The sequence below is a fragment of the Parathielavia appendiculata genome (genome assembly GCF_033297405.1).
Source record: "Parathielavia appendiculata strain CBS 731.68 unplaced genomic scaffold N657scaffold_2, whole genome shotgun sequence".
In the NCBI taxonomy this organism is placed as follows: Eukaryota; Fungi; Ascomycota; class Sordariomycetes; order Sordariales; family Chaetomiaceae; genus Parathielavia; species Parathielavia appendiculata.
The window spans coordinates 3033787-3059792 of record NW_026944221.1 but is presented as its reverse complement, the minus strand read 5'-3'; the positions used below and the strand labels follow the sequence as shown (position 1 = coordinate 3059792).

At 55.8% G+C, this 26006-nt stretch overlaps 11 protein-coding genes across 11 annotated transcripts; 4 read left to right on the top strand and 7 right to left on the bottom strand.

Annotated features, from left to right (window-relative positions):
• Window positions 1-1164: 1164 nt before the first annotated feature.
• Window positions 1165-2205, bottom strand: N657DRAFT_631527 (glycoside hydrolase family 18 protein; the record flags this gene model as incomplete). The annotated part of the gene is made up of 1 exon (XM_062791062.1): window positions 1165-2205. One exon carries the CDS (start codon window positions 2203-2205, stop codon window positions 1165-1167), a length of 1041 nt encoding a protein of 346 aa, XP_062651538.1.
• A 562-nt stretch (window positions 2206-2767) lies between these two features.
• On the bottom strand, window positions 2768-4021 carry N657DRAFT_678325 (uncharacterized protein; the record flags this gene model as incomplete). Its single annotated transcript, XM_062796063.1, has 4 exons — window positions 2768-3177; window positions 3243-3388; window positions 3487-3595; window positions 3649-4021. 4 exons carry the CDS (start codon window positions 4019-4021, stop codon window positions 2768-2770), a joined length of 1038 nt encoding a protein of 345 aa, XP_062651537.1.
• A 217-nt stretch (window positions 4022-4238) lies between these two features.
• On the bottom strand, window positions 4239-5411 carry N657DRAFT_678324 (uncharacterized protein; the record flags this gene model as incomplete). The annotated part of the gene is made up of 1 exon (XM_062796062.1): window positions 4239-5411. The coding sequence occupies one exon, from the start codon at window positions 5409-5411 to the stop codon at window positions 4239-4241; it is 1173 nt and encodes a 390-aa protein (XP_062651536.1).
• Window positions 5412-7033: 1622 nt separating this feature from the next.
• N657DRAFT_653905 (uncharacterized protein) lies at window positions 7034-8745 on the bottom strand (the record flags this gene model as incomplete). The annotated part of the gene is made up of 4 exons (XM_062794458.1): window positions 7034-7731; window positions 7787-8310; window positions 8367-8523; window positions 8586-8745. The coding sequence occupies 4 exons, from the start codon at window positions 8743-8745 to the stop codon at window positions 7034-7036; spliced, it is 1539 nt and encodes a 512-aa protein (XP_062651535.1).
• Window positions 8746-11410: 2665 nt separating this feature from the next.
• Window positions 11411-14529, top strand: N657DRAFT_641796 (uncharacterized protein). Its single transcript, XM_062792217.1, has 2 exons — window positions 11411-14220; window positions 14284-14529. Exons 1-2 carry the CDS (start codon window positions 11557-11559, stop codon window positions 14383-14385), a joined length of 2766 nt encoding a protein of 921 aa, XP_062651534.1. The 5' UTR covers window positions 11411-11556; the 3' UTR covers window positions 14386-14529.
• Window positions 14443-15379, bottom strand: N657DRAFT_612746 (ubiquitin-conjugating enzyme). The gene is made up of 2 exons (XM_062790395.1): window positions 15005-15379; window positions 14443-14919 (listed from the first exon to the last, which is right to left on the bottom strand). The coding sequence occupies exons 1-2, from the start codon at window positions 15249-15251 to the stop codon at window positions 14666-14668; spliced, it is 501 nt and encodes a 166-aa protein (XP_062651533.1). The 5' UTR covers window positions 15252-15379; the 3' UTR covers window positions 14443-14665.
• On the top strand, window positions 15350-17809 carry N657DRAFT_641795 (uncharacterized protein; the record flags this gene model as incomplete). The annotated part of the gene is made up of 1 exon (XM_062792216.1): window positions 15350-17809. A coding segment is annotated over exon 1 (1954 nt), but the record flags the coding sequence as incomplete, so codon positions are not given.
• A 199-nt stretch (window positions 17810-18008) lies between these two features.
• On the bottom strand, window positions 18009-18604 carry N657DRAFT_533660 (Sm-like ribonucleoprotein; the record flags this gene model as incomplete). Its single annotated transcript, XM_062787757.1, has 4 exons — window positions 18009-18108; window positions 18217-18346; window positions 18413-18473; window positions 18557-18604. Coding segments are annotated over 4 exons (339 nt in total), but the record flags the coding sequence as incomplete, so codon positions are not given.
• A 1320-nt stretch (window positions 18605-19924) lies between these two features.
• Window positions 19925-20720, top strand: N657DRAFT_678318 (uncharacterized protein; the record flags this gene model as incomplete). The annotated part of the gene is made up of 2 exons (XM_062796061.1): window positions 19925-20102; window positions 20170-20720. The coding sequence occupies 2 exons, from the start codon at window positions 19925-19927 to the stop codon at window positions 20718-20720; spliced, it is 729 nt and encodes a 242-aa protein (XP_062651530.1).
• Window positions 20721-21274: 554 nt separating this feature from the next.
• N657DRAFT_653900 (GMC oxidoreductase) lies at window positions 21275-23654 on the bottom strand (the record flags this gene model as incomplete). The annotated part of the gene is made up of 9 exons (XM_062794457.1): window positions 21275-22110; window positions 22165-22430; window positions 22488-22653; window positions 22701-22817; window positions 23082-23145; window positions 23303-23369; window positions 23433-23465; window positions 23498-23518; window positions 23614-23654. The coding sequence occupies 9 exons, from the start codon at window positions 23652-23654 to the stop codon at window positions 21275-21277; spliced, it is 1611 nt and encodes a 536-aa protein (XP_062651529.1).
• Window positions 23655-24952: 1298 nt separating this feature from the next.
• N657DRAFT_631519 (uncharacterized protein) lies at window positions 24953-25825 on the top strand (the record flags this gene model as incomplete). The annotated part of the gene is made up of 4 exons (XM_062791061.1): window positions 24953-25025; window positions 25068-25071; window positions 25265-25400; window positions 25595-25825. 4 exons carry the CDS (start codon window positions 24953-24955, stop codon window positions 25823-25825), a joined length of 444 nt encoding a protein of 147 aa, XP_062651528.1.
• Between the last annotated feature and the right edge of the window lie 181 nt (window positions 25826-26006).

Sequence of the window (26006 nt, the reverse complement as noted above, 5' to 3'; positions counted from 1 at the left end):
CACTGCGTTCCCTCGAAGACCTTTGCGTTTGACAGAACGGTGCCGTGTCACATTCCGGCATGTAGGCCGATTTTGCTCACCTTAACAAGCCTCGCAGGATGTCATAAGCCCAGACCAATGACATGCAGTTTGAGTTCCCCTGGATCTTGCATGCACCTCATGCTGATCTGGGACGTGGGCTTGTCTCATCTCTTTCAAGACAACAGATGAGGCTATCTACAAGCGTTGTACGTAGCAAACTGTCGCCCGAACCATTCCGGTGTCTCGACAGTGACCAAACTTTCCTTGATCATCGCCGGCATAGTGTCATAGCGCCAGATTCCGAAGCCACGGTTACTTGACTCTCGAGCTTCCGGAAGCGCCACCGCCCCCCGGACAGTTCTCCCAGTGTTGTCACCCGCTCGGCCGGCCGTTGTTTATCGGCTACATTTTCTCGGACCGCCGTCTCCGTACATAGATTACCTTACTCGAGGTTCAGTATTTCAAATATAGAATGCATCGTCGTCTCACGCATCAGCCGGGTTACCTAGACCGAGGCCGAGAGACGCGTTACATCATTGGATTCATGGTTGCCGAATGAGGCAAAAGGCGACTGTAGCTTGGACATGGGCTCGACGGTGGATGCTATACCTTGTAACCACTTCCCCAATCCTGCGATGAACGACCAGTAGTGTGACGGGCGGTTGGGGTTGCCTCGGCAGCCAGCGACCACTTGACGATGATGTATTACAGATCATCAACGGAGGTAACGACATAGAGGCGTCATTGTTATTGCGGAAAAAGGCAGGCGAAAGCGTAGCCTGGCTCGCCTGGACATCGACTCGCCGGTGGATGTTAACACCCCACAGGCTCATCCCCAATCCCGCAATGAACGACCAGGCTCTGTCAATTGCGGCCGATTGTTGCCTCCAAGCCAGTGACGAGTTGACGATGATGATGTAGGTCATCAACAATGGCGTCAGAGCGGGAGGTATCCTCGACTTCGCAAAGCCGCTCCCTGTGTGGCACACCCCCGGGCCGATTCGTGCACTGCGCTGCGGCTCATAGAGATGGTGAGTTGTGGAAAGGAGGATAGCCACCACATCCGATTTGGCCAAATGACTTCCAGTATGTGTTGATGCGAGGCAACATACCCTTGGATCCAGCAAGAGGCAGAGACGGCGCCTAATCCTCTTCGCTTCCCCCGACCGAGTGGTAGTCAAACTCCCTTGGCACCGGTGCCGCGTCTCCCTCCCCTCCATCGTCTGCATCCACCTCTTCGGGAGCGCCGTGTCGCCCTCCTTCAGCCTTCAAGACACCCTCTATCTCTTCGATACTAGGCGCCGTCCTCCTCCCGCGCAGCAACGCGGTCATGACTTGCGACCACTCCCACGGCTTCCCCTCGCCGCCGGGCAGAGAATTGAAATATTCCCATCCCATGACCCCGCCAAACCGCGGGTGCCTCCCGACCAGCACGGGGAGCACCGTGCCCAGCATGTTCCACGGCACCCACCCGCTGCCATTCTTGGGGTTCGTCACCAAACCGACCACAATCTTCTCAGGCTGCCACCCCTTGATCAGAATCATCTCGTACATGGCCGGGTTGCTACAGTCCCCCCACCCGCAGTAAAATTGCGCGTTATACCACGCAATCTCGCGCCCGCGCATCACTTCGAGCGCCTCGTAGTCGAACCCGCTAAGGTTGTGCTCGCAGTTCAGCAGCGCGGCCGCGACGGGTGCCAGCGTGATCAGGAAATCGGGCCCGAAATCGGCCCGCAGCCGGTCGATCAGCCGGATGATGCCCGCCAGCGACATGGGTTCCTCCACGTCCAGGTCGATGCCGTCGAGGCCGTGGGTGCGGATCAGCTCGGCCAACGGCGCGTAGTAGCGCTCAAAGGTTGGCTCATCGGCCATCATCGTGTCGAGGCGGGCGAAAGATCCCTTGGCGGCGCCGCCCAGCATGCACAAGACTTTGATGCCGCTTGCTTGGAGGATGCGCAGTTCGGCCCAGAGGGCGGTGAAGCGCGGGTGGGACGGTGGGTGGTCATTGAGGGTGAGGTTCGAGGGTTCTTCGTTGATGTGGATGGCGGCGAGGATCAGGTGGGTGACGGAGATGCCTGGGTTCTGGAGGAGGGGGAGGACCGAGATGGGTGTGCCCGAGGGGGTGTGGTGGGTTTGGTAGTAGGTTATGAGTCGGGGGAGCGGAGGATGGGAGAGGGGTGGCATGGTGGGTCTCTGGTTTGGAAGGAGTGATGTGAGGTGCGTGAGTGTGAAGGCTTAAGTAGTGAGACGTGAAGCGTCGAGATGCTGAGGGGAAGTCATGTTGATGTTTCATGTGAGACGGCATACAGGTATCCATACAACGGATACCGACAAGGGTCCCGGTCGAGAATTCAGATCTTCCCACTTCAACGATCAACAATCTACTCACTGACAATACAAAGAAAAACAAGCCCGGAGATCATCTCAGAGAATATTTCTGCATCTGCGTTTTCTTTATATTCAAAGCAAAAGTGCTTAGTAAGGAGCTGTAGTGTAAGTATGTAGCTGAATCAAAGTAACATCATTACACACCTAATCATCAATACGTTAGCTTGTATCTAACAATCAAATCTTTCAGTGACCGAAAGTGTCATCAAGCATGCGCAGGAAACCAGGTTAAATAATAAAGAAAAAAAGAAAAGAAAAAAAGAATGAAAAGAAAAGAGAAAGAAAGAAAGAAAGAAAAGAAAAGGAAAGAGAGAAAAGGAAAGAAAAAGTGGGGAGGATAAATATTTGACACGACGCTTCACACCCTCAGTCCGGATGGATTCACTCCCCTCACCGGCGACGGGATCAGGAAGCCTTGAGGGTCATACAGCCTTAAGTTCTCCAGACTCCTCATGCTTTCCCTCGCTGAGGTCCCATTAAACCTGGCAGGCGACCCAATCTTTGACACAGCTCCCTCGCCAGGCTTCCACGCAAGGGATAGCCTCTGCAAATTCTGCGGCATCACCAGCGCGTTGACGGTCCCGCTGCTGCCCTCCCGCAAGCCAAGCGCGCCCTTCCCCGACACATTAGGATTACTCACTTCGAATGTAAACTCATCCACCGCCAAACCTGAAACTTGCCATCTTCCCCCTTGTTTCTCCTTCCCTTCCTCCCCGGCAGCGGCAATCTCGGCCGCAGACATGAAAACAGAAGAAGCGGAAAAAGCAGCTTGCTGGATCGTCAAACCAGGCACCCCCTCGGGACTCGGGCTCGGTCTGAACACGGCGATGCACCCCGATCCGTGATGCTACGCAGGCTGGACGACCTGCTGATGCCGCTGTTCATGCGCCGCAAGGACGCGATGGCGGATGTCAGCGCCGGCGGCATGTCTTCTTCCTCCTCGTCGTCGTCATCACGGTCACCGAGGTTGCCGTTTCGTCTTCTCCGTCAGTGCTAAGACCTTGGGCAAGTTCCGAGCAAAGCTTGGAGGACGAAGCCGGCCTGCAGCGGCTGCGCGGAGAGAGCGGGGATGGATACAACAACGAGTTGGCGGCAAAGCCGGCGCGGTTGAGCTCGACTGCTGGTTTTGACTTGGGTGATGGTGGGGTTGGGGTCGGCGTCTTGGGAATAGACTGACGACGAGGCGCTGAGGCGGTTTTGCGGGGGCAGGAGGAGGAACAGCCGCAGCTCGCCGCCGACTCGGCGGGTTGGGGACAGCGGTGTTGGGGAGCGCTCTCTCGAGGGCAGCATCAAGACGGGAGAGCGGTGTGCGGGTTGCTGCTGCTGCTGTGGGTCGTTGGCTGTTGGCGTTGGCTTGGTTGGCGATGAGGGCCTGGATCCTGCTTCTTTGAGTGCTTCCGAGCTTGGAGCTGCCGGTGGCGGGATCGAGGGGGATCGTGCTGAATGTGCTTGTCTTGGTCACCCGGAGAAACAGCGGTCCGGTAGGGCTGATTGTGCTATACAATGGTCTAGTGGGTGATGGCGGTGGCTCCGAGGCCCTCGATGCAAGATACGGCTGGATGGATGGTGGTAGGGTCACTGACGCCTTGCGGGACGGTGGGATAACCGGCATCGTGGCGTTCGGTCTGTCAACCAGAGGGCCGAGTGCCAAAGGTCAGCCCCTGAGACTGGGCTTGAGTGCGCCCAATCGTCATGCTGCGCAGCCGTTGCGAGCGCTGAACACTCAATCGGAGGAAAATCCTGGGACTTGCTGTGTTCGGTTGGCCAGCCGCTGATTGACGATGACCGAGAGACCGACAACGGCGCGGGGGCCGTTACAAAGGGGCTGTTCATGGATGGCAGCTGGACGTTGGCAGCCTGCTGGGGCTGCACGACGAGGTCTCAAGGGGCATGATGGTCCTTTTGACCTCCTCCGGCATCTCATCCTCGCTGTACAGCGTGGAAAGCTCGGATGACAAGGAGGTGCGGATAGCCCGGGTTTGCATGGGCTGCTTCTCTGCCTCCGGCCTTTGGTAATTGCGGCTTGGGCTGGTGAGTCCGGAGGAAATGTCCGGGTTCGGGCACTCCTCACGCCTGAGGCTGGCTGTCTCTGAAGAGACTGATTGCTGCGAGTCCTGCCGCGTGTGACCGGGTGCGAAGGACTGGCTGGAGACAATCTTTCTTGGGCTTGGGGTCCTGGACCGAGCCCCTGTCGCCGCCGATTCTGTTGGACCGATATCCTTGCCAGGCGACGTCCTGGTAGGCGATGAGGTAGCCCTGCGGCCTTCGACGGCTCCAGAGATGCTCCCCTCCCGCAGCCTCTCTTCCGTCGACCTCAGGATTCCCGATAAGGTCGACTCAGTCGACCGCTGCCTGCCCCGATGCCTAGACGGCATGGTGGGCGTAGACCGGACTGGGCTGGCAGGAGGACTTACGATGGGCTTTGGGATCCTCGACGCGCCATACACATATCCCATGGTAACTGGCGGCCTGACGATACCGTTGTCCCTGTTGGCAACCAAGGCCGGCTTGGGCGGCTGAGGGAGCACCTCCGAGAAAGCCCTCAGCTGAGTATGCTCCATCCCGACCGCTTGAATGGTCTCCCAGGCCTCACACAACAGGGTCTCTGAGGATTCACCCCTCGCGCCGGACTTGAGATACGGACTACCCATGATAGTATGGTGCAACCGGGGCGATGTCGGCGCGCGGTTTCTCAGGGGCCACGACCCCCGATCCTTCTCCTTGTTCTTCTTTTTTCTGAAACCACCAACAACAACACCACCACCGCCGCCGCCGCCGCCGCAAGTCGTCACCTCAACATTCCCGCCGCTAACCTTGGGCCCATGCAACGCATCCTCGTCAATCCACGACGCCTTCCCTTTGCAAACCTCGACCACCTCCCCATTCTCCTCCTCCTCCCCGGGCCAGCGCGCGACTCGCTCCTCTGCCCAAGCCCAAAGTGGAAATGGCCATTGCTGCACGGCCGCGGAATGAGCGGCATGCTCAGGTGCCGCCGCGGCCATACCGTCCCTTCGCCGTTGCCGCTCTCCGCCCTGCACACGCCGACCTTGCTCCACACCCCGGCCCGGTGCCGCCGACGGCGCATGCCTTTTGCAACTTCCTACGTGTCGAGGCTGATTTGCCTCACTGTGTGGCCTTGCCGCCGCCGCCGCCGCCGGTTTCGTGCGAGAAGCGACTGGCGTCGGACAAGATGAGAACCGCTTCGTCGTCGTCGCCCTTTTGATGGTTGTTTGGTTTGTTGTTGTTCATTTCGTCGGTGGTGGTGGTGGTGGTGGTGGTGGTGGCAGCCTTGGAGCGGCGGCGGTTGGCCAAAGGATGAGAAAGGCGAGGGTCAGGGCGATAATGAAGGCCGCCCCCAATACTGGTAGAAGATGGAGGGGAAGGTGTCTTGTAACGGGGTATCCGATCCTCCTCCACGCTTAGCTGCGCTGATCGAGTTCGTGGGTGATTGGCCCTGGAGTGCAGTGGAGGCCATGTTGCTCTAAAATGCTGGAATGGTTGGGTTTGTGATATCACGCCGCTGTTAGTATCCAATACGGGGGCCTTTGCCGTGTCCTGTGATGAGTTTTCGTTGGGTTAGCCGGTCGACCCGTAATGGCTCATGGATAGAGCGGTTGTTGGGTCTAATTAGGGGTCTGTGGAGTGGGTTGGGAACGGTTGAACCGGGATGAGAGGCAAAGGTGCGGGACAAGAATCTGCTGACCGACCATAACATCATCACAATCCGGGCGACTGGAATCTGAACGGTGGGGGTCTGGTGACCAGCTGTTGGACCTGGTCGGCTTGGAATGCGTTGTGACGAGCGACTCCATTCCAGCCCGACCAGGCCGTCCTCACTCGGGCGGGCGACCTCGGCTTTGCTGACGAATTATAGCAAGTTAGAACTGAAAAGAACTTGGAGACGGCTGTCTTGGATGTCTCAGCTCACAAGATAATGCAGAGGGTGGTTGAGTATATTGTTTGTTTACAGTTTGTTTACACAATACTTGGTGAAAACCCATCCACTCCAGACTGACGACGCCATCAGCAAACTGGAATGGGCGGCAAATACCGCTATGAACAGGAGTTGACCAAGTCAAGCTGTGCTGAAAGCCCCTTGCCCCGTGGCACAAGGCGTGCGTTGCCGTATAAATGGCTCTGATATTATCCAGGGCTGCTCTACTGAAAATGCGAGGCAATCACAAAACAATGGAATCACATGAACACGACCTTAGCAGATATTTGGACCACAGACGAGGAACGGATGTGGTATCTTGCCAGTCACTCCCAAGTTAACACCTGAACACCGGTTGCACCGTCCACATGCGTTAGGCGGCAGCAGTCAATGCATGCCGCGAATGCAATTCTCAAGAAATCATGAATGATTCCCTTTGATTCAGAACCCCTGAACCATCCCGCCCCCTACGCCATAGCGGGCTAGTATAGTCCATCCGCGGCTCCCATGCGCTCATCAGCCGCCCAAGCCCCAAATATGAAACTCGAAATCAAGATGCCGGAGAGCAAGCAAAAAGAACCGGGACGAGGAAAGGAAAATATGGCCTCGAGGTTGTCCCATATGTCCAGCGAAGAATGACCCATCAGGGACCAGTCACACAGACACAAACCAGGGGATTCAACCCGTGCCTTAATGCAAGCCGTGGTGGTGGCGATGGTGGTGCAGATGCACATCGCGCCGCACCTTGTTGACTTCAGGAGTCGCCGTGACAGTGACGACTTCGGTAGTCATCACGACGTACTCCACCGTCTCGATGACAACGATCTTGCTGACCACGTTGCCATTGGTAACGTAATCGGTGCGGACAAGATCGTAGCCTTCAGGGACAGGCGGGTCCGACGGGATTGGTGTGGGAGTAGGAGACGGAGAGGGCTCTGCCAGCGCGTTTACCTCGGCCTCCGCGCTCGAGCTCAAGCTCGAGACGGAGCTGGAGGTCGAGCTGGAGACGGAGGTAGAGGTCGGACTCTCCTTGAAGACGCCCCCAGGGAGGTAGTTCCCTTCGGAGGCGGTAGTGCCGGGTGTGTAGCTGACGGTGGGCACAGCAACTGAGACCGGCACAGTATGCGCGTTGCTCCCACCAGTCGCGGGCTCGGGGCCGTATTGAATGACAACACCTCCAGGGAGCGAGTCCCCGATGATACCGGTAACCTTCTCGCTAGTGAGTATCGCAGGGGCCGCCATCTTGCACTGTCTTTGCTGATCCTCGCTGATGACGTCAAAGAGAGGGCAGTCCTGGATCCTGCCGGTCAGGTTGGTGCACTGGTTGACAGCAGCCTGCAGGAACTCGGAGTCCCAACCGCTCATGAAATCGGCATGATAGCCAAAGCCTGGGAATCAAAATCAGTATATATCCGTAGACCGAGACGGACGAGCGGGACATACCCTGCGTATCACCGTTGGAGATGACGAACTCGCCAGGCACGCTATTGAAGGCATGGGTGGCCCAGATTGTCTCGTACATCAGAGTAGGCAGTTTGACGTCGAACCCCTCCGGGCAGTTCCCATTAAGAACTAGGTCCGGGTAGGCAACGTGCGATTTGTGGTTCGGGGTGCTAACATCCACGCCGTTCCAGCAGGAAGGGAACGCAATCTCAAATCGGACTCCTTCCGAGCAGTGAGCATCCAAGTAGGCCTTGTCGGGCAGGTAGTGGCGCATCAAAGCACCCTCAGCGGCTACGTTGTAGTTGAGGCAGTTGAAGCCAGTAGCGCGCTGAGCAAGATCATGCTGGTTGACCTGTTGGAATTCAGCCCACCGTGACTTGGGCGGGTCAGCCTCAAAAACGCTGTATCCGCCAGTGACCGAGTAATTGCGCCGGGTGCTGTCGCCGGCAATCATACGAAAGTTGTTGGGAAATGCCGTGATCTGCTTATTGATGTCCTTCAAGTCCTTGTTCAACATATAATAGCTGCGAGGTGTCAGCGCACACTGTTTCTAGGGAACTTTGAAGCATTGATGCCCTACGCAAGCATGCCACCGATCTGCTGGACCTCTTCGTAGCTGCCATTGGCGTGCTTGAAGTAAAGGGTCGGTGCCCAGTACGCCGACATGTCTTGGGTGACAGCGCAAGAGGTGCAGTCACCATTTCTGAGATCCTCGTACGTCGCCGCAGCATTGAAGCCTACAAGAGAAGGTGGTGTTAACATGAAGATTCATTTCCCTGCCGCATCTGTCAACACTAACCCGAGGAACCGTGAATGGCATGCGCGTGCAAAGACGCGGTGCCTGGGCTAATCAGAGGATCAAGACGCGCGATGGCAAGACGGCCGCGGCATTCCAGGCGCCAGAAGGCGGCAACACCACTCAGCGATGCGAGGATCGCGAGCGATGCGTCAATTCTCATGTTGCCTAATGTAAAGGAACGACTTGCAAGTTAGGTGAATCTGAAGAGAGCGTGACAGGTGCAAAAAAGATGTCGGTGGATATGTAGTCGAAGAATGCGATCGCCGATCGCGAAAAGAGTGTGTTGACTTGTAGAAGGTGGGGTGGTGGTCGACAATCTGCGTTGCCGCTTTGGTTAGCCCGATTGCCAGCCCTTCTCTAAATCATTGTTGACGTTTGGTGAAAGCAGGGAAGGGAGCTTGAATGAGAGGTGATGCTTGTGACGCCGGGCCGAGTTGGGATGAAAAGAAAAGACGGGGAACGCTGGTGATCATGAAGGCATAAGCCAGAAACAACAAAGAATAATGCGGCGTGTTTATTGTTCGGCATTCAAACCAGACAACGTACCGGTCCAGCCAGCGAAGAAGGGCATAGATTGTCGGGAACCACAGATGGAGGCCGAGTAACCGACCACGGCTTACAGTTCACAGCCGTTTGGTTCACAAGCCTATCCAAGCTGTGCCCCAGGGAGTTGTTGTCGCCGCCTTGTCTTGTACCCAGTCGTCTGTTCACACGCAAAGTCCAGCTTCCCCTTACTCGGCCTGGAAGGAAATTGACGTTGATTGGGAAGCGGAAGATGTATGTTGCAGACGGCGGCGCGATGTCGTCGGGTGGCGGTCCCCAAGCACAGCAGGAAAGGAGTGTTGGCGACCACTCAAAGAAGGTGAAATGAATGACGTCGTGGAGTCAAAAAGAAAGTCGATCTCATCGCCGGAATGTAAAGAATGTGGGCCCCAAGTCGGGGAGTCAGAAACAGTGAAAGTGAGTGTTGTGCGTTGAACAAAGTTGAAAGACGTCGTGGACAAGGCAGACGAGCGCAAAGTCGAGAGGAACGGAGACCAAGGGAATGTGACATGCGCCAAAGATAACCCAAATCCGGACGTTGTGGAATCGTAGCAATCGAAGTGGGACGGCATTCTGTAACTGGGGCCAAGGGAAAGAGTGCCCACGGGAGACAACGTCTGGTCGGGGATGCTCCTGCCCGAAGCAGCACTCAGCTAGGAAAAGACGGCATCTGATTGGTTTGTTGATAGCACAAGACTTGACCTCAGGATTAAGGGGAACGCTGCAGGGATCTCATGCACATCCTCTGGGACTTCTAACGCAGGAACACCATCGCACTGCGCAAGTGTGGGCAAGCCGGTTTCCCGAGGGAGCAGCCGCCCAGCCTCGACCACTACTACCCAAGACATTGTTGTGTGATAGGCAATTACATGGGCATCATACGGATATTAAACTAGTTCTGTGAAGCCCGGGCATCGGCGTCCTCATCAAATTCCTTAGGTACATTTTTGTTCTACCTTGCCGTGCCGCGCAGTTCTGCTGTACGGTGCGTAGGACGGGATGCCATCTGGCAAAGACAATCTGCACCACTCCACCCTCGACATCGTCATCTCACTCAACGGTCGCACTCGATACCAGCATCCGGTTGTTCGACCGCGCTTCCGGTCACGGCAGCTCGTGTCGGGCAGGCTCGTTTTTGCGCCTTCGCTCAGCATCGAGGACGTGGCGCTCTCACAGTGTTGAGTTTATGCGATTGGCAATTGCCGGTGTGACTCCACTCCTCTGCGTCAAACTTGAGATGCGACTCAATGCTGGCTTGCTTTCATGGAAGTTTCAGTGGCGCGTGCCGGTGCGTTTGACAGGGCGGAGCATGCAAGCCAGGTGTTCCCCAACCTCAGATCGGGCGAGCGCCAAAAGCTGAAACAGTCTCATGCTTGGTTTTAAGCTAAACGTCTTCGGGGTTGGATCCAACCCAAAGGTCGGCTGGCCAATTAAGCGGCCGCATCTTGATCTCTTTCTCCATGGCAAATTGCCAAGGCGTCTGCCCCTGGCGCTGCAGGGACCTTGACGGACAACAGGTCGGCTTCCTCTGGGTTAGGCGGACTGTTTTTTGGTGCGGGTCCTCCTGCGTTCCCTTGGCCGTCGCTCGTTATTGAAGGTGCATAAAAGACATGTTTAGCAGGAAGGAACGGCACCGATGACCTTTGAAGATCATGGGTCCGATCGGCAACACTGGAAACACTGGTTTCCAGGGGCATGCCGCTGCGGAGTGCTGTGGGACGGAGTACATTGCCGACTTACCTCATGGAAGTGCCTAAGAAACATCATGCACTGCCAGCGCATCTAAACTCCCGTGGAGCGTGGACAAGTAGATAATGGAAAGAATGTCTCTTTGCCTTCGGTAGTCCTCTACCAATGTGCGGCTGCTAATTGCCAGGCTAGTATGTACGTACCGTACCGTAAGCGCTGGTGAAATCCGGAATTTCCCCCCACCCCTCCCCCCCCCCGCAAAACACCCTGCACAACCATTGCGGAACCTTGCAGACAGGGACTTTTTGCTGGGAAGAATTCCAGATTTTCTGAGCGCTTACGGTACAATGTGCTGCGCTACCAAGTTGACTCGCAGCAGCAAGCGCATGCCAGATCTTATGCAGGGTTCGCCGATCCAGCACTGGAAAGTCGAAGCGCTTGGCAGCGCAAGCGCAATTCCCATATGCGCCACACTTTTAAGGAAAAGTTACACAAGGTGCTGTGCCACATTGCTGTCATCCGCGTGTGGCTGGAGTATGGGCGCTAAAACCACACGCGAGCAAAGTCGGGCGACCCTTGTAGCGCGAGCCAAAATAAGCCCCCCTTTGCAAATGCGCCGTTGATCTGAACACCTAAGGTACATTACTAGTGCTTCGAGCCACGAGATTTCCAATCCTGCATTCGCTCCTGCGAACCCCATACCTGATGCCGCGCTGATAGTACCATTGCCGACGGCACAATGGACGACCTCGCTGGCTTGAGCTGGTCGGCGCCCAAGCAAGGAAAGCCAGCGCAACCGGCCGACGCGAATCCCGGTGCCTCGACCTACCCTTCCTTGCGCCCGACCCCGTCCCCTTTCGCATCCGGCCGCAACACCCCGTTGTCGGCGCAGGGATCCGGCAACATCGGACCAAAGTCCTCAAACCCCAAGCCCGCCCCGGACAGCTTCGGCAACTTACTCAACCTCGGCGCCGGAAAAAGCAGCGCGAATCTAAGTCTACGCGAGCGGCAAGACCAGCTGGAAGCCGAGAAGAGGAGGAAAGAGGAGGAGAGGCGAAAGCAGGCACAAGTGCACTACGGCGATGGACGCTTTTTTGACTCGCTTGGTCAAAACCAGTCGAGCTCTCTAAGGACAGCGTCTCCTGCGATACCCGCCCCACCTTCGGCGACAGGGCCAAGTCCAGGGATACAAAACGATAATCCGCCAGCCGACCCAGACGACGATCTGTTCGCGGCCTTCAATGCCAGCACCAAAGTGGATAATTCCAGTCACTACCCGCCGCCTGCGCCCTCGAGCAGCCCTTCGCCCACCAACGCCCCTCGCCTGGACCTCAGCAACCCACACGCATGGAATCAACCATCAACAGAGGTCGGCGGAGGCTCTGGCGGCGAAGATGATGACCCATTCGGGCTCAGTCAGTTCCAAAGCAATGCTAAGCTGCCGCCTCCTCAACCCGCCGATGAGGACGACGATCTTCTAGGCGACCTGGGCAAACCGGTAGATCAAGTCAGGAAGAAGACGGCGCCGGCATTTGCACGCGATCCCGAACCCGGAAAAGCTATCGAGGACTCCTCCTCACAGTCCGAGGCCGAGCAGCCTGCTGCATCCGACGATCCTTTTGATCGGGCTGTCGCCCAGCTGGTGGACTACGGGTTTACCCCTGAGAATGCGAGGAGGGGGCTCACAGAGAGCGGGGCAGGCGTCGATATCCAGGCTGCCGTCAACTGGCTGCTAGATGATGCTCATAGACAGGCAAAGGAGAAGAGCATAGGTCGCGGAGGGGGGAGAGAGCAGCCTAGGGCGGCGGAAGCGCGAACCTCAAGTCGGCCCCGAAATGGGACGCCGTCCTGGATGAGAGAGGGGCCACCAGCCGATGGTGCCAGAAGCAGAGACAACCGGTCACCAGCGTCTATGGACGGCGATTTTGCCAAGACTGCTGCTGCCGTGGGTTCAAGTTTCTTGAAGACGGCAAACAGTTTGTGGAAGACAGGGCAAAAGAAGGTACAGAAGGCGGTTGCCGAGTTCCATCAGGACGGGGACCCCAACCAGCCAAAATGGATGCGGTCGGCTGCCCAAGATCACCCTGGCGCTGGTGACCGACGCAGGCAAATGGCTGAGGTCACCGATGAGGCTTTGATGCTGGAAGGGGGAGGACGACCAGGCGGCAGACCAGGGAGTTCCGCATTCGAGCGTCACGCTCCTAGCGAAGCCCAGTCTCGTGACCGCTCGCCAGCTCTACCGGTTCGCCCCGGGCAGGTTAGCCAAGTGCCAAAATGGCAACAAGCCTCACAGCAGTCCCTGGATCCTCGGTCTCGGCTGGGCAGGCAGGCAGCCGAAGAAGAGAGCTTCCAAGCATATGTCAGCCCGGCCCGTAGGAAGAAGACTACTCCACAGCCGCAAGCGGAGACGAGAACGCCGGCAAAACCGGAGCCAGATCTGCTCTTTGGTTCGGCCACGCCTTCGACATCCAACCTTACACCTCCAGTGCGCTCGCCGCAACCATCTCCGGCTCCTCGGGCCTCAATCCGGCCGTCGCCGGCTTCAAAACCAGCACCAATACGACCCGCTCGCCAGATACCCAACATTTCCACAACCGCGTTACAGAACTCGACCAAGTGTCGCGTCGAGGGCACTGCACACTTCAAGCGCGGTGACTTCGCGGCCGCCCATGCCTCCTACACAGCCTCCCTTACAGCCATCCCGCAAGACCACCCTTTGACCATCGTGCTCCTCTGCAACCGCGCCCTAACGGCGCTCAAAACGGGCGAACCGCGCCAAGCAGTCGAAGACGCTGACACGGCCATCCGACTGATCGGGCCGGGCAAAGGGGAGGGCGAGCACGTCGAACTCCCAGGAAGCGGCGCCACTCCCAGCGAGAAGCGCGACATGCGCGACCTGTATGGCAAGGCCCTCACCCGCAAAGCCGAGGCGCTCGAACAAATGGAGAAGTGGGCCGATGCCGCCGCCGTCTGGCAGCTCTGCGTCGAAGCCGGGCTCGGCGGGGCGGCGGCCACAGCGGGGAGGCAGCGCTGCCAAAAGGCGCTCGCGCCAAAGAAGCCGGCACCCACGCCCCGGCCGGCAGCGGCCGCGCCCCTGCGCCCGAGACCCTCCGCCACTACCACGCCGCACAAGAGCTTCGAGGCGGTGGAGCGGCTACGCGCGGCGCACAAGGCGGCCGAGAGGGAAGGGGACGAGAAGATTGCGCTGACTGACAAAGTCGACGCGCGCATTGCCGCCTGGCGGGACGGCAAGCGCGACAACCTGCGCGCGTTGCTCAGCAGCCTGGATACTGTGCTGTGGGAGGGGAGCGGGTGGAAGAAGGTCGGGCTTCACGAGCTGGTGGTGGCCAACAAAGTCAAGTTCGTCTACATGAAGGCGATTGCCAAGACGCATCCTGATAAGGTGAGCTCTGCGTATTCCAGGTTTGGCTGTTGAGTGTGGTGTTGCTGACGGTTCTGGATGCAGATTGCGCAAGATGCTAGCACTGAGGTGCGCATGATTGCTGGGACTGTGTTCAGCACACTAAACGAGGCGTGGGACAAGTTCAAGGCCGAGAACAACCTGTGAGCGGGTTATGATGATGATACGGGCTGGCTTAGAAGGCTGGGGACGAGGGAAGTGGGTGTGGTTTGTAGATGTTTATAGATGAAACGCATTTGAGAACCAGTCAAATGTCATACACGTGAGTTTTGAAACGCAATTGAAATATCCGTTTAGAGGCCCTGTTACCACACATCGCTATCGCAATGCAAACTCTATGCCATGCAAGACAAACCTCCCATGAACTCCCAAATGCGCCATGCCATCCTCCCATATCCGTAGCCACGTACAAGCCAGGATAAGCATATCAAAGCCCTAACATCCTCCTCACCCCGTCACGCACCTTCTTCTCATACTCGTCCCTCCGCTCACGCCACATCTTGGCCGCCTCCACGTTGGCAGGACTCTCATCGTTCGGCTCGGCCAGCATGCTCATGACCGAGATGAGTATCTTCTCGACGCTCTGGATGGGCGACCACCGCTCCGAGGCGTGCTCGTAGTGGTTGGGGTCATCGCCGGGCGGGTGCAGGATGGAGATGCAAACTAGGCCGCTTGGATACACTGCCACGCCACATCCATCAACAAATGTCATTCTTTTTACTCTACGGAAATAAGAAGAAAAGGAAAATGCAAAGGAACAACGCACCGTTCGGATGGAAAATCTCACCCAGGAACTTCATCGTCGGCGGGGCGAGCGGGTAGTCCTTGGGGAAGCGCAGCTCAGCGGGGAATACGCCGCCCTCGAAGGGCGTGCCTTCGGGACCCTGTATCAGGGCTTCCCAGTGCAGCAGGTCGTCTTCGGACACAGGCCCAGCCGTGATGCCTTCGGGCGGGTTGTTGGTCAAGGCGCGGTATTCTTGGAGGAGGCGTCGGTGGGCTGTTGATTGGGCCATATTCGTGGGCGTTGCTTTCGAGTACGGCGAAGTTAACAGGTGGTGAGACAGGGAGGGAAACGGGCGAGGTGGTGCTCTACGTGTTGTATGAAGGCTGAGTGGACGATTCGCGATACCTGTTCTTACCAAGTCGCCGATGGATGCCGGATGGAGCTGGGATGGTGGGGGTTTGGCTGACGTCTAAGGTGGCACCCAATCCGATTACAGCCGGACAGGGATTTTGAGACAAGATCGCTGCAAGAGCTCTGGCCATGCTCGCCATGTTTTCCCCTGCCAGCCCTGGCACATCTGGCCTTGGCGTGAAGTTGCCGGTTCCTCCCGGCAAAAAGCTCGCGATTTGAACTTCGAGCTGTGCTTTATCAATCAACAACTCCAACAACTTCGGAGCTGGCCCTTGCAACCAGCGCCATTATGCCGCCGTCGTTGGCCCTTCAAAGGGCGCTGGTTCGGAGCCCGGGTCTCCGATCGCAGCCAGCAAAGGCGCCGTCAATATGTCTGTTCTGTTCCTTCACACCACGAATCTCGCCCTCCTCTCCGTCGCCAATCCTCCGACCTAGCCGAAAACCACTCGTATCCCTCCCCGAAATCCACCGCCGCTCTCATACTGCGTCCCCATCTCTCAATAGCAAAACGCGCCAAGACCTCTATCGCGCCCTCCTCGACCTGCAAACCCACGGCCCAAATTACGTCAACCTTCCCCGCTTGCAGCTCGCCCTGCGCAACCTCTCCGAACCGCCAGGCCACGAGTCCGTCCGCGTCGCCTTCCTCAGCGTCTCGACCGGAACTGCTTCCAGCAACAACAACAAGAGCTCCACAACGGCCAAACGCCTCCTGCGCCTGGCTCTCGCCGACCCGCTCACGCCCGCGGCAGAATGGGAGGTGCAGCTCGAAGCGCACGACGTGCGACGGCACCCGCTGATTGTACGTGTTGCTGGGAAAGCACAGGAGGAGGAAAGGGACGGGACGGTCACGGTCGCCAGCATCAAGGAGCACGTGATCCCCGAGCTGCGGGTATCGACGCCGTTGCTGAGGGGCGCCGGGGTGGAGATGCTTGTTGCCGAGGTAGCGGCGGCGCTGCCGTCACCTGGTGGGAAGGCTGTTGTTGACGATGCTTTGCTGGTGCCGATGGTGGATGTGGCTGCTACGACGGCGGGGCATGTGGCGGCGGTTGGGACGCCGGTGCACATGGCGGTGTTGGTTGGGGACGGGATGCTTGGGGCGGCGGCGATTTTGGGAATGCCTGTTGTGCAGGGATGGGATGTGATCATGGGCGCGGTCAACTTTACCAGGGTTGGAAAGGAGGACTTGGCGGACTGCCCGCTGGTTGCGGTCAACGTGGATGCTGGCCGTGAAGCGTTGGAGCTGTTCCGCGCGGACGTCGGAAATGCCATGAAGTTCAAGGCGCTGTGGTCAGAAGCAAACGTTGGCCGCATCAGTGAGTGGCTGCAGAAGAGCGTGTTGTCAGGTGGGGAGGGGTTCACGAAGACGCCTGTCCGGAACTTGATCGACTCCCTGTTGCGGAATGCGAGGGCGGCCGTTCAGGAGGAACAGGCGCGCGACTTGGCGACCGAGTCACAAACAGAAGTTTCACCTGTTGCGATCGCCGACCTGGACAAAGCTCTGGCAGAATGGGCACAGAACGCCCATGAGGAACTACAGCAGCAGCTGGATCTTGCCTTCTCCACCAGGCCCTGGAGCAAGCTCGGGTGGTGGAAGCTATTCTGGCGAGCCGATGATGTGGGCATGATGACGTCGGAAATGGTGGCGCTGCGGTTCCTCCCAGAAGCAGAAAAGGCCATGATCTATCTCGCCGGCCGCATGCAGGAGGCTGGCATCGCCGAGGGCCAGCAAGGACAACCACTGTACGCGGGACCAGCCTTGCCTCAGTCGTCGACGGGGACCGAGAGACAAGACACAGTCGCACCCAACATCGTCGCCAAATGGCCGACTCACATCCCATTCACGAGAAACTATCTGCAGGAGAAGACCGTCCCGGCCCTGCAAGCGCTCGCGCAGAAACTTGTTGTGCAAGCCGCCAGCCTATCCGGCTTGAGCACTGCTCTCGCGGGGCTATCGTACCTCTCATCGCTCGGGGCATACGAGTGTGGTGCGATCGCGGCGCTGGGCATTGCTTTGAGCTTTAGGCGCTTCCAGGGGAAGTGGGACGCGGCCAGAGAATACTGGGAAGAGGAGGTGCGCGAAGAGGGTCGCAAGGCGATCCGCGCAACAGAAGCCAGCGTGGCCGAGGTGTTGAATCAGGCGGGCAAGACGCCCGACCCTCGGGGTGACCGGACTGCACACCTAGAAGAGTTGAATATGGTCGAGGAAATCATCAAACGAGCGGAAGAGGCGTTCGCGCAGATGAAGTAGACTTGGCAAGCATAATCCGCCGTGTATAACATGTACTCTACATGATTTTGGAGACATGACAGTCTCCAGGCTCGCCTCGGTCCCGGGCTTGGGTAAGGCTTGCGTCAGCCCTGAACGTAGAATTACCCATATCTAGAGAGCAAGACATGATACGTACCCTTGCCAGTCGGGGTGACAAACTCTCGACCTTTGTCGTCGGAGTGTGGTGTGAAGTATCGTCCACTGTGCCACATGCCCCTGAGCCCGCCATCTTTCAAACTTTCCTCACTTGTGATCTCCCCAGAAACCACACCTCTCGTGCCTGTGGAATCCGAAACGCCAAATTATGCCCTCTCTTTCCCATTCTAAACCAGCATCTCCCTACCCAACATCTCCCATTTACCTTCCTCCACGTCCGCCGGCCCGCGCCCTGCTGACCGTGGCTCTTCCTCTGGCCAGACCGACACCCCTGCCTCGGACGTTGCGGCTACGGAACATGGGCGCGTTCCTAGAAGACGCATCATCATGTCAGCGTTAGTTCGCTGTGCAATGTCTATTCCTTCTGGTTCCCTTCGCGCATCACGCGGGGAAAGGTAGTAGGGGTAAAACGACGCACCTCAACATGTCAGGCACGATGAAGAAGCGCACGTGGCTGCCGCGGATGTAGACCTGCTCGAGATGGCTGACGCGCCCGTCGCGCGCGGTGACCGTGATGTCCTTGAGCTGCACGTTCATGTTGTCCTCCGCTGTTGTAACTTTTCCGTTAGCATCGATTCCATGGGTATCATGGGAAATTTTTAGTCGGCATCCACCTTCAATCAGCTTGCCCCGGTATGTCTGGCCCGAGGTGATTTCTAGGGTGACGATATGGCCCTGTAGGGGTTGTGCATTGTTAGCTGCGGCTCGAGATTTCGGGCGTACGATGTGGCGGGGCCAGAAACGGGAAAACGGCGCACCTGGGCCTCGTTGAGGAGCTTGATTGGGATGCCAATCGTGGATGTCATGTTGAAGGCCGTGTGCTAGCTAGGTTTGCGAAGTGTCATCAATCGGCACTTTCGTTTGCTGGTGCAACTTGGTTGATGGTTTGATGCGCAATGTTGCGGATTGATTTTCCGGAGCTTGCTGCTGCGTCAATGCTTGGCGCCAGCCTGTGGGCCCACTTTTTAAACCTTTATTACTGTAATGTTAAAGGCTCACAGGTCTGTAAACTTCGACTCCCATTGACTGTATAGCGAAACCGACAAAGCTCTTATCATCTCTCACTGCATTCCAAATCCAACCTCCGAACAAGTCCAAGGAGACTACTCTTCCCCGCATCATGCGCGCAAGACTTACTGGGACAGCGGTAGCTACAGATTCAAGCAGGAACAATCAGGCTGACCATCTGTTCGCTTTCCCAAACGCATCGGCCCTTACACCGGCGTTGATTTGTACAGAAGAGTATTCGGAATCACCAGCCAGTACACTACGAATACCTACCGGCGTTAGAATGCCCCTGGACACGGGGAGGGCTGCCGCTCATTGAGATGAGAAGCTTCCCGGATTCTGCGGTTCGGCAGTTTCAAGTCATGTGAGGTGGCGCCAACTGCCATGATAACATGTAGGGTGTCCGCGTTGCGCCGCAAACGTTGGCACCGTTGGGCACCGAGGGCACCAAGCCCCGCGCACCGCCGCGACGCAAGGCCGCCATGATAGGTTGACGTCAGGTTTGGGAACATTCCTTTTCTTCGCGGGCGCCCTGCATGGTCTACAAGCCTCGGTGCGCCTCAGAATTCTCCTTTATGCGACCTGGTATCTTGCTGGTGAGAGGCTGTAACACCTTCGTTCCCAGTAACTGACGTTGCCACGCTTCAATATCGTCTCGTTCTTGGGCTTGCTTGTATCATGTTCCCGTGGGTGGTTTCTATCTTGCTCTTTCACTCTCTCCAACTCAAGTCCAGCTGCGTTCATGTGTGACTGGCAACCGGAACAAGTCCCTGCGCAACCTACATCCTCTACATTGCCGGGACTCATCGCAACGAACCGCCTGCTCTTGGGAGCATCCACCATCATACCAACAGCCATCCACGGCGACTCACTGTCCCTGCCGCAGAGCCTTGCACCATAGTTCGTGTGCTCGCACTCTTGTAAAGTGCCTACGAAGGCTCGTGACTAATATCTAACGAGCAAGTTCCAGTTGGAACTTTACCTTGTTTTGATTCAAGCCCCGGGCTACCACGCGGGCCTTCAGAACCCTGGCCCATTCAACACATTTAGAAGAGCCTGCCGAGCTCTGAGAGAGAATCTCTCGTCAACAACGGAGAAATCACAAAGGCATTTTGCCCATGGCTCCTTCCGATGTCAAGAAGACCGTGGAACAGACAGCCAGGACAAGCTCAGGGCCAGCCAAACGGCACAAGCCCAGGTCGAAGAGAGCTGGCTCCAACAATGCTGGCGCATGGTCAGATTGGTACTTCAGTGAGGAGCAGAACTGCTTTTGGAGGGCAAGACAAACACAAAATGGTTCGTCCCAATCTCGGGCTCGATGCAAACTACTTAGTACCTAAAATCATCATTAACATCGGATCAGGAACATGGGATTATGAGTTCGCGCCAGGCCATCAAGACCAGGAGACTACACCAACGACCTCAAGCAGCCAACTCGGCCAACCTCTGTCTCCAGTCCCAGAGAGCCCGCCGGCCAGCCCCAGTCTCAAAGCGTCCATCAATCCCAGCTCCCCCAAGAGCTCCTGGCGAAGCGTAATCACGACCTCGACTGGCTTTCAAACCGAGGGCCTGTTCGCTTGGAGCAGCAGGACTCTGACAGCACTCCCCGAGGAGGTGGACTACCTCATCCAGCCTTATCCTGCCAGCACAGTAACCTTTGGCAGAAATACTTTCCTAGCAGCACAGGCAACAGAGTGCACTGGCACCTGCTGGGAACACATCGACCACGGGCAACTCGTTTCGATCAAGAACAGGACGACGTCAGCGCTCGCAAAGAAACTACATGCCAAAGTCAAGTCAGAGAAGAAGCTCAAGGCGAACCCAAAGAGGAGGGTGAAGACGTGGCTTAAGGGGGTCGAGGTTGATCTGGCGCCGATTCCACTGGATATTCAGGGGCTTCCGATCTATCGATGATACCCTGTTCTTGTGTGTGTTTGCCTCTTTTAGCTGGCGTTCATATTGCTCCTGTAACAGATGTTGGAGAACTGGTTTTCACCCCCTTCTTTTGGCCTTCTCTCGCCGGTGAGTTCCGAAAAGAAGGAATCGTAACGAACTCATGCCCTTTGTACCAGTCCCAATGCGCGCCTGTTAGGGAAGAGAGGGATCATACCACCGTCCATCAGGCCGTTGCTCGGCGCAATCCGCCTGCCCTCACTTGTGCTCGGCCCCGCAGAGATTCCCGTTAGTGACAGGATTCAAGGAGCAGAGTGCTGGAGATGTTTTCACAAATGCACTTTTGATTACCAACAGTGCTTGCCCGAAGGTTCTCCAATGTTCAGCGGGCGACAAATGAATAAGACGAAAGTACCTCCTTTAGTTGGGAGGGCAGAGCCATCGTCCAGCGTACTTCATGCCATCAGCCACAACCAGGGCCGTCGTCCGCCACAAAACCGCAGATCAACGAAGCTTATTGATCTCTCCAGAATGCAGCTAAACGCCATTAACACCACTAATCTGAGTGTGCTTCTTCATCTTCTTCTCCTCTCCTCCTCCCCCTCCTCCTCCTCGTCGTCGTCGTCGTCGTCCCTATCGTCCCACAGACGATCTGAGATCCTGCCCGCAGCTTTGATAGCGAAGCGCATATCTGTCAATATGGGGTTGGATGCGTTCTTTCCGGGAATGACATTCAGACCTCCCACAAAGAGGTTGTCGACACCATGAATCTGGGAGAACCTGTTGCAGCATGAGTCCCTCTTTGAGCTACCGGCCCTGGTGGTGCCAGAGATGTGGAGTGCTAGGCCATTCTCCATAGACTGCGGCTCGGAACCCGAGAGAGAGCCACCCAGAACCCCAGAAAGCTCTTCCATGTGCTTCAACATCCGATGCGTAAGATCTCGGTCGGTCTCGGTGCGCGTGTTGTGGAACGTGGGCTGCGGCATCCCGTAAGAATCCTTGATCTTCTTTGTGAAGGTGACGCGATTCCCATATGTCGGTTCCACGGGGCCAAAGAAGCGCAAATCTATGATGGTCCGCTTGTCAATGCTCGGGGGGACTGCTCCGTACGAGAAGGCGTCCCGGTGTATCTCGGTGTGCCACGGTCGCTTGTCGGTAACGGGAAGAGTGGCCTGCGGATCCAAATCGTTGAAAGGAAACGGCAACTTATCCTGAGGCTCACGGCCCTCTTGAGTCTTCAAGTGTTCAATGATTTTGTCGTTCCATTTCTTCTCCCTGAGGTCTGACCGTCTCTGATTTTTCTCGTCCCAGCCCGGGTATGGATTGGAGCCCCCCTTGTCCGGTGAGTTCGGTCCGTAGACTGCCTTGATCCAGCGCCTATCCAAGACAACTTCGCAGAGCACATTGTTTGCTCGGTGGCGTAGTGACCCTATAAACAAACGATAGTCGAATGTATGTGAGAAACTTGGAGATATCAAGGTGGGGAGCCGGAGGAAGGGTAGCGTCTCCGTCTCAATCAAGGTCCTAAATATGGCCAATTGGGACCGGACATAGCTGAGGCCCGTCTCGGTGTATGTCCGAATCTGAGTATTGGTCTCCTCTGTCCGAAACCCCGAATTGAACAACAGCTGTGGAGTGAGTATAGATCCACCGCAGACGATGTACATCCTGGCTCGAACTTCGTCCTCCTTGTCGTCCGATGACTGGCGAATCGTGACACTCTCAACAACCCTTTTGCCGCATCCTTTGTTGACGCAGCGAGGTTGAGTTTCTCACAAAGGCACTCACTCTTCAACCTTGATCCTTCCTCTGTACTTGGCTTCTGCAAGTATCGGCTCGAGAACTCTATACGACGAAGACCAGGTGATGTACTCAGAGTTCAAATTGCGTAGCTTGGCCGCCAGAAAAAGTGGGAATGCCGCGGGTTGCCGCTCGTTCTTGTTTCCCCGTTTTCCTCCTTTTTTCCCTCGAAATGATCATTCAAGATTTGGAGCAGCATACTTTGGCGGATTGAACCTTGGAGGAGGTCGGTATAGGGTCCAATCAGTTTCTCTGCGTCGTCATATAGCATGTCCCATTTGTTATCGTCGAGGATAGGCAAACGTTCCGAAGTTGGATCTGTCGGGGCGTTGCACAAGTCCAACTAAGTTGGTCGAGTCAGTGAGTAGATGTACCTTTTTTTTTTTTCTTTTTTCAACCGATTTTTCCTTCCACGAGCTGTTACCAAGAGGACCAGCATAACGATGACATAGTTGAGTTGACATCCCCCCTACGTTTGATTAGGATTCTGGCCATTGTGCACCTACTTTCCTCTGTTTGCTGCTGTTAGCTCCACCCAAAAAACACATTACAATGGTGTGTCGTTTACGGATGCTGTCCGACACACTGGAGGTAAAGTAGGGACCACCGATTCATCGGTTGGCACCGAGGTTGGTTGCAGACTTCCCTTCACCAGGCGCGCAAAACCGTTAGTCTCGCTATCCCCTATGTATTCTCAAGCTGCCAATGCTTACTTTGATGGTGCTAGTAGGTTGACTGTTGGCTGCTTTCACAATATTGGACGCCCAAAGTTCTTGAATAATAAGGTAAGGTACTCATTGGACAAAGGAGTCAATGTCCTTCTGAAAGCATGCAGCGTTCTTACTATGCTCTCCGAGGTTGTTACTCTCGCTATTTGAAGGCATAAGGTTAGAGCAGTCAGAAGTCACCAAGAGATGAGAACAAGAGACATACTCAGCGCCAGCCTCGACCATCAGCACTGTGTATCTCTTCTCATGAGAATTGTGGCAACCATGGACCCAACCGGGCCAGACCCAAAACTGATGGAGAAGCTTGTTGATTTGAATTCCTAACTAAATGCGTTATCTACACTTGCTATACTTGCTTAGCGTCACGGTGGTGGATGAGTAGGTACTCACATAGCACCTCGCAGTCGTATTGGTCCTTCTTCCCCATGTTGCATTCGGAGAGTGTAGGCATACCTATTTATCACGACAGGTTCTTTCTCAGCGCGCTCGTTGTCACATACACAAACAACGTCTGCCTCGGTCACAAGGTATATATGCCACCAAGACAAATGGTAAATGTTTGCCCTGAAGTTCCAACCGCAGTCTTTCGGCAATCTCGGAGTCTTGGGGAGCCAGATCAATGCGTAATTTCATCTGAAGAATCAAATGGTATGATCAAATCAAAGTGCACCCATAGTCTCTAGGTAGATGACTTGTGAGCCGTGATCGGATCAATTTCGGCCAGAAACACTTTCCCTTGACATAACCATCTCGTAGAAGATTCGTCGAAGTTGACTGGAGATGATAAGTGAGTTTTGATCTAAAGTGTAGTCGTAAGATCCAATGTACATTGTGACTCCCCCCATCTCCGCCATCGTCTGCAGATACGCTACCTTTCCCAGTTGTCGCTATGTTAAACATGGACGGCCTACGGTCTCCAACTCCGCAGTGCCCAAGATATCAACACATTTTACATTACGTCTAGTGTGGAGAGCATAGATACCTTAGACGTATATCAGACACCAGGAGGCCACAGAGCCATTGCTCTACTACCGACCTTAGGGAAGGTCATAGAGTCAGTGGTAGCCGACAAAGTCACTCAAGCCGCAGAAACCAACGGCTTACTTCCAGACATGCAGATGGGCAACAGGGGACACCGGTCAACGGAGCTGGCAATTCGGCTGGTAGTGGCACAGGTCCAGGAAGCGTGAAGGCAGAGAGTCACAGCGTCGCTCCTCCAACTGGACATCTGTCATGGCTCCCACTACGAGCCCTACACTTGGGCTATTGGCAGGCGAGACATTGTGGAGTTTATGGCGAAGCGACATGACTCGCAACAGAAAGATTTCTAGAGAGCAGGATACTCAGATTGGAACTTGGGACTTTTCTCTCTCAAGGATCAGTCAGTTGGTCAGTGGTGAACACACAATACGGTCGTCTTGCCTGCTTCTTCTTGTGGACGCGGTGCATCTTCCTTGGTGAACCTGTGTGTGTCACCTTACACTTCACTAACATATTATATTAGTTTACTTCCATTAAAGCTAGCTATCTTGAGATTTAAGGAGAGATTGAAGCTACATAAGCCAAGGAAAATAGAACCGCGCTATAGCGAGCAGAGCCAGGTATAAATACAATATTGGTTTGAAGAATTGTTACAGAAAACAGGGTAGTAACGCGGTTCTTCCCAGAGCGTTCGTAAGATCTCTGCGCTCTATATCCGTAGTCACATCCTCTGGCTGATCAAACATGAGGAATATCTGCAAATCGGCTATACTAAAGCCGCTTCTTAACGACTACTTCGCTTACCAAGCATGCGATAGTAAGCCCATAGTTCAGTTCGACAATACTACTCTAGCCAAAGAAAAGTAGGAATTCCAAGGATTCTATTATACAAGGCCTTTAGCTACTGGGTATTAAGCTAGATCACATTATCTATACGAGCGACTACTTCTAGCAGTTATATAAAATTAGTCATCGTATGATAGCAGAGGGACACGCGTACGCTGACGACACGGACCACAAGGACTAAAAGGGGGAACGACTAAATCGTCTTCCCAGCGAGCGACGAGACCGGCCGCCATCAGAGAGCTTGGCCATCTTCAAGGAGATGAAGGACGGGACTGATTTTGGCAGGAAGCACTGCATCCGAGCTCGAATTGCCCTTGACTCACCCAACGGTGCGATGCGAAATTCGGTGATATACCGTTTTCGACATTCGAGTCAAAGGAGGGAGGGCAAGGATGCTGAGCCTAACCCTCACCATCGCACTGACTGGGCGTGGAACATCTATCCGACTTACGATTTCGCCTGCCAGGTGGTGGACAAATCGAAGGCGTAACACATGCTCTCCGCAAAACCGAGTATGCCGATTGAAATGCCCAATACCAGTGGCTCCAGGAGAAACTGGCACAGCTGCCCCGTACAAATCTGGACTTTGCCCGCTTATACTTCCTCCGGACATTCCTCTCCAAGAAGAAGCTGACCAAGGTGGTCGATACGGGTATCGTAACAGGCTGGGACGATTCCCGGATGCCGACAGTCCGCGGTCTCACCGTCCCCGCTCTCTGTGGGTTCATGCTAACGCAGGGCGCCAGTCGGAATGCCGTCACCATGGACTGAGACCATCCTCTGGGCAACCAACAAAAACTTATTTATCTCGTTGCTCCCCGGTACACGGCTGTGGAGACGAAGGAGTTGGTCGCGACGACCCTTGAGGGTGGTCCGGAACCGCCCTATTTCGAGGAGAAGCCGAGGCATCTAAAGAACGCAGCTGTTGGGGCCTAGTCGGTTACATATGCTA

Excerpts from the sequence above, each read along its gene's own strand:
- N657DRAFT_641796 (XM_062792217.1), top strand. The coding sequence starts at position 11,557 with ATGGACGACCTCGCTGGCTTGAGCTGGTCGGCGCCCAAGCAAGGAAAG. Across the intron at positions 14,221-14,283 it reads CCAAGACGCATCCTGATAAG|ATTGCGCAAGATGCTAGCAC; the intron begins GTGAGCTCTGCG and ends TTCTGGATGCAG.
- N657DRAFT_612746 (XM_062790395.1), bottom strand. The coding sequence starts at position 15,251 with ATGGCCCAATCAACAGCCCACCGACGCCTCCTCCAAGAATACCGCGCC. Across the intron at positions 14,920-15,004 it reads TGAGATTTTCCATCCGAACG|TGTATCCAAGCGGCCTAGTT; the intron begins GTGCGTTGTTCC and ends GTGGCGTGGCAG.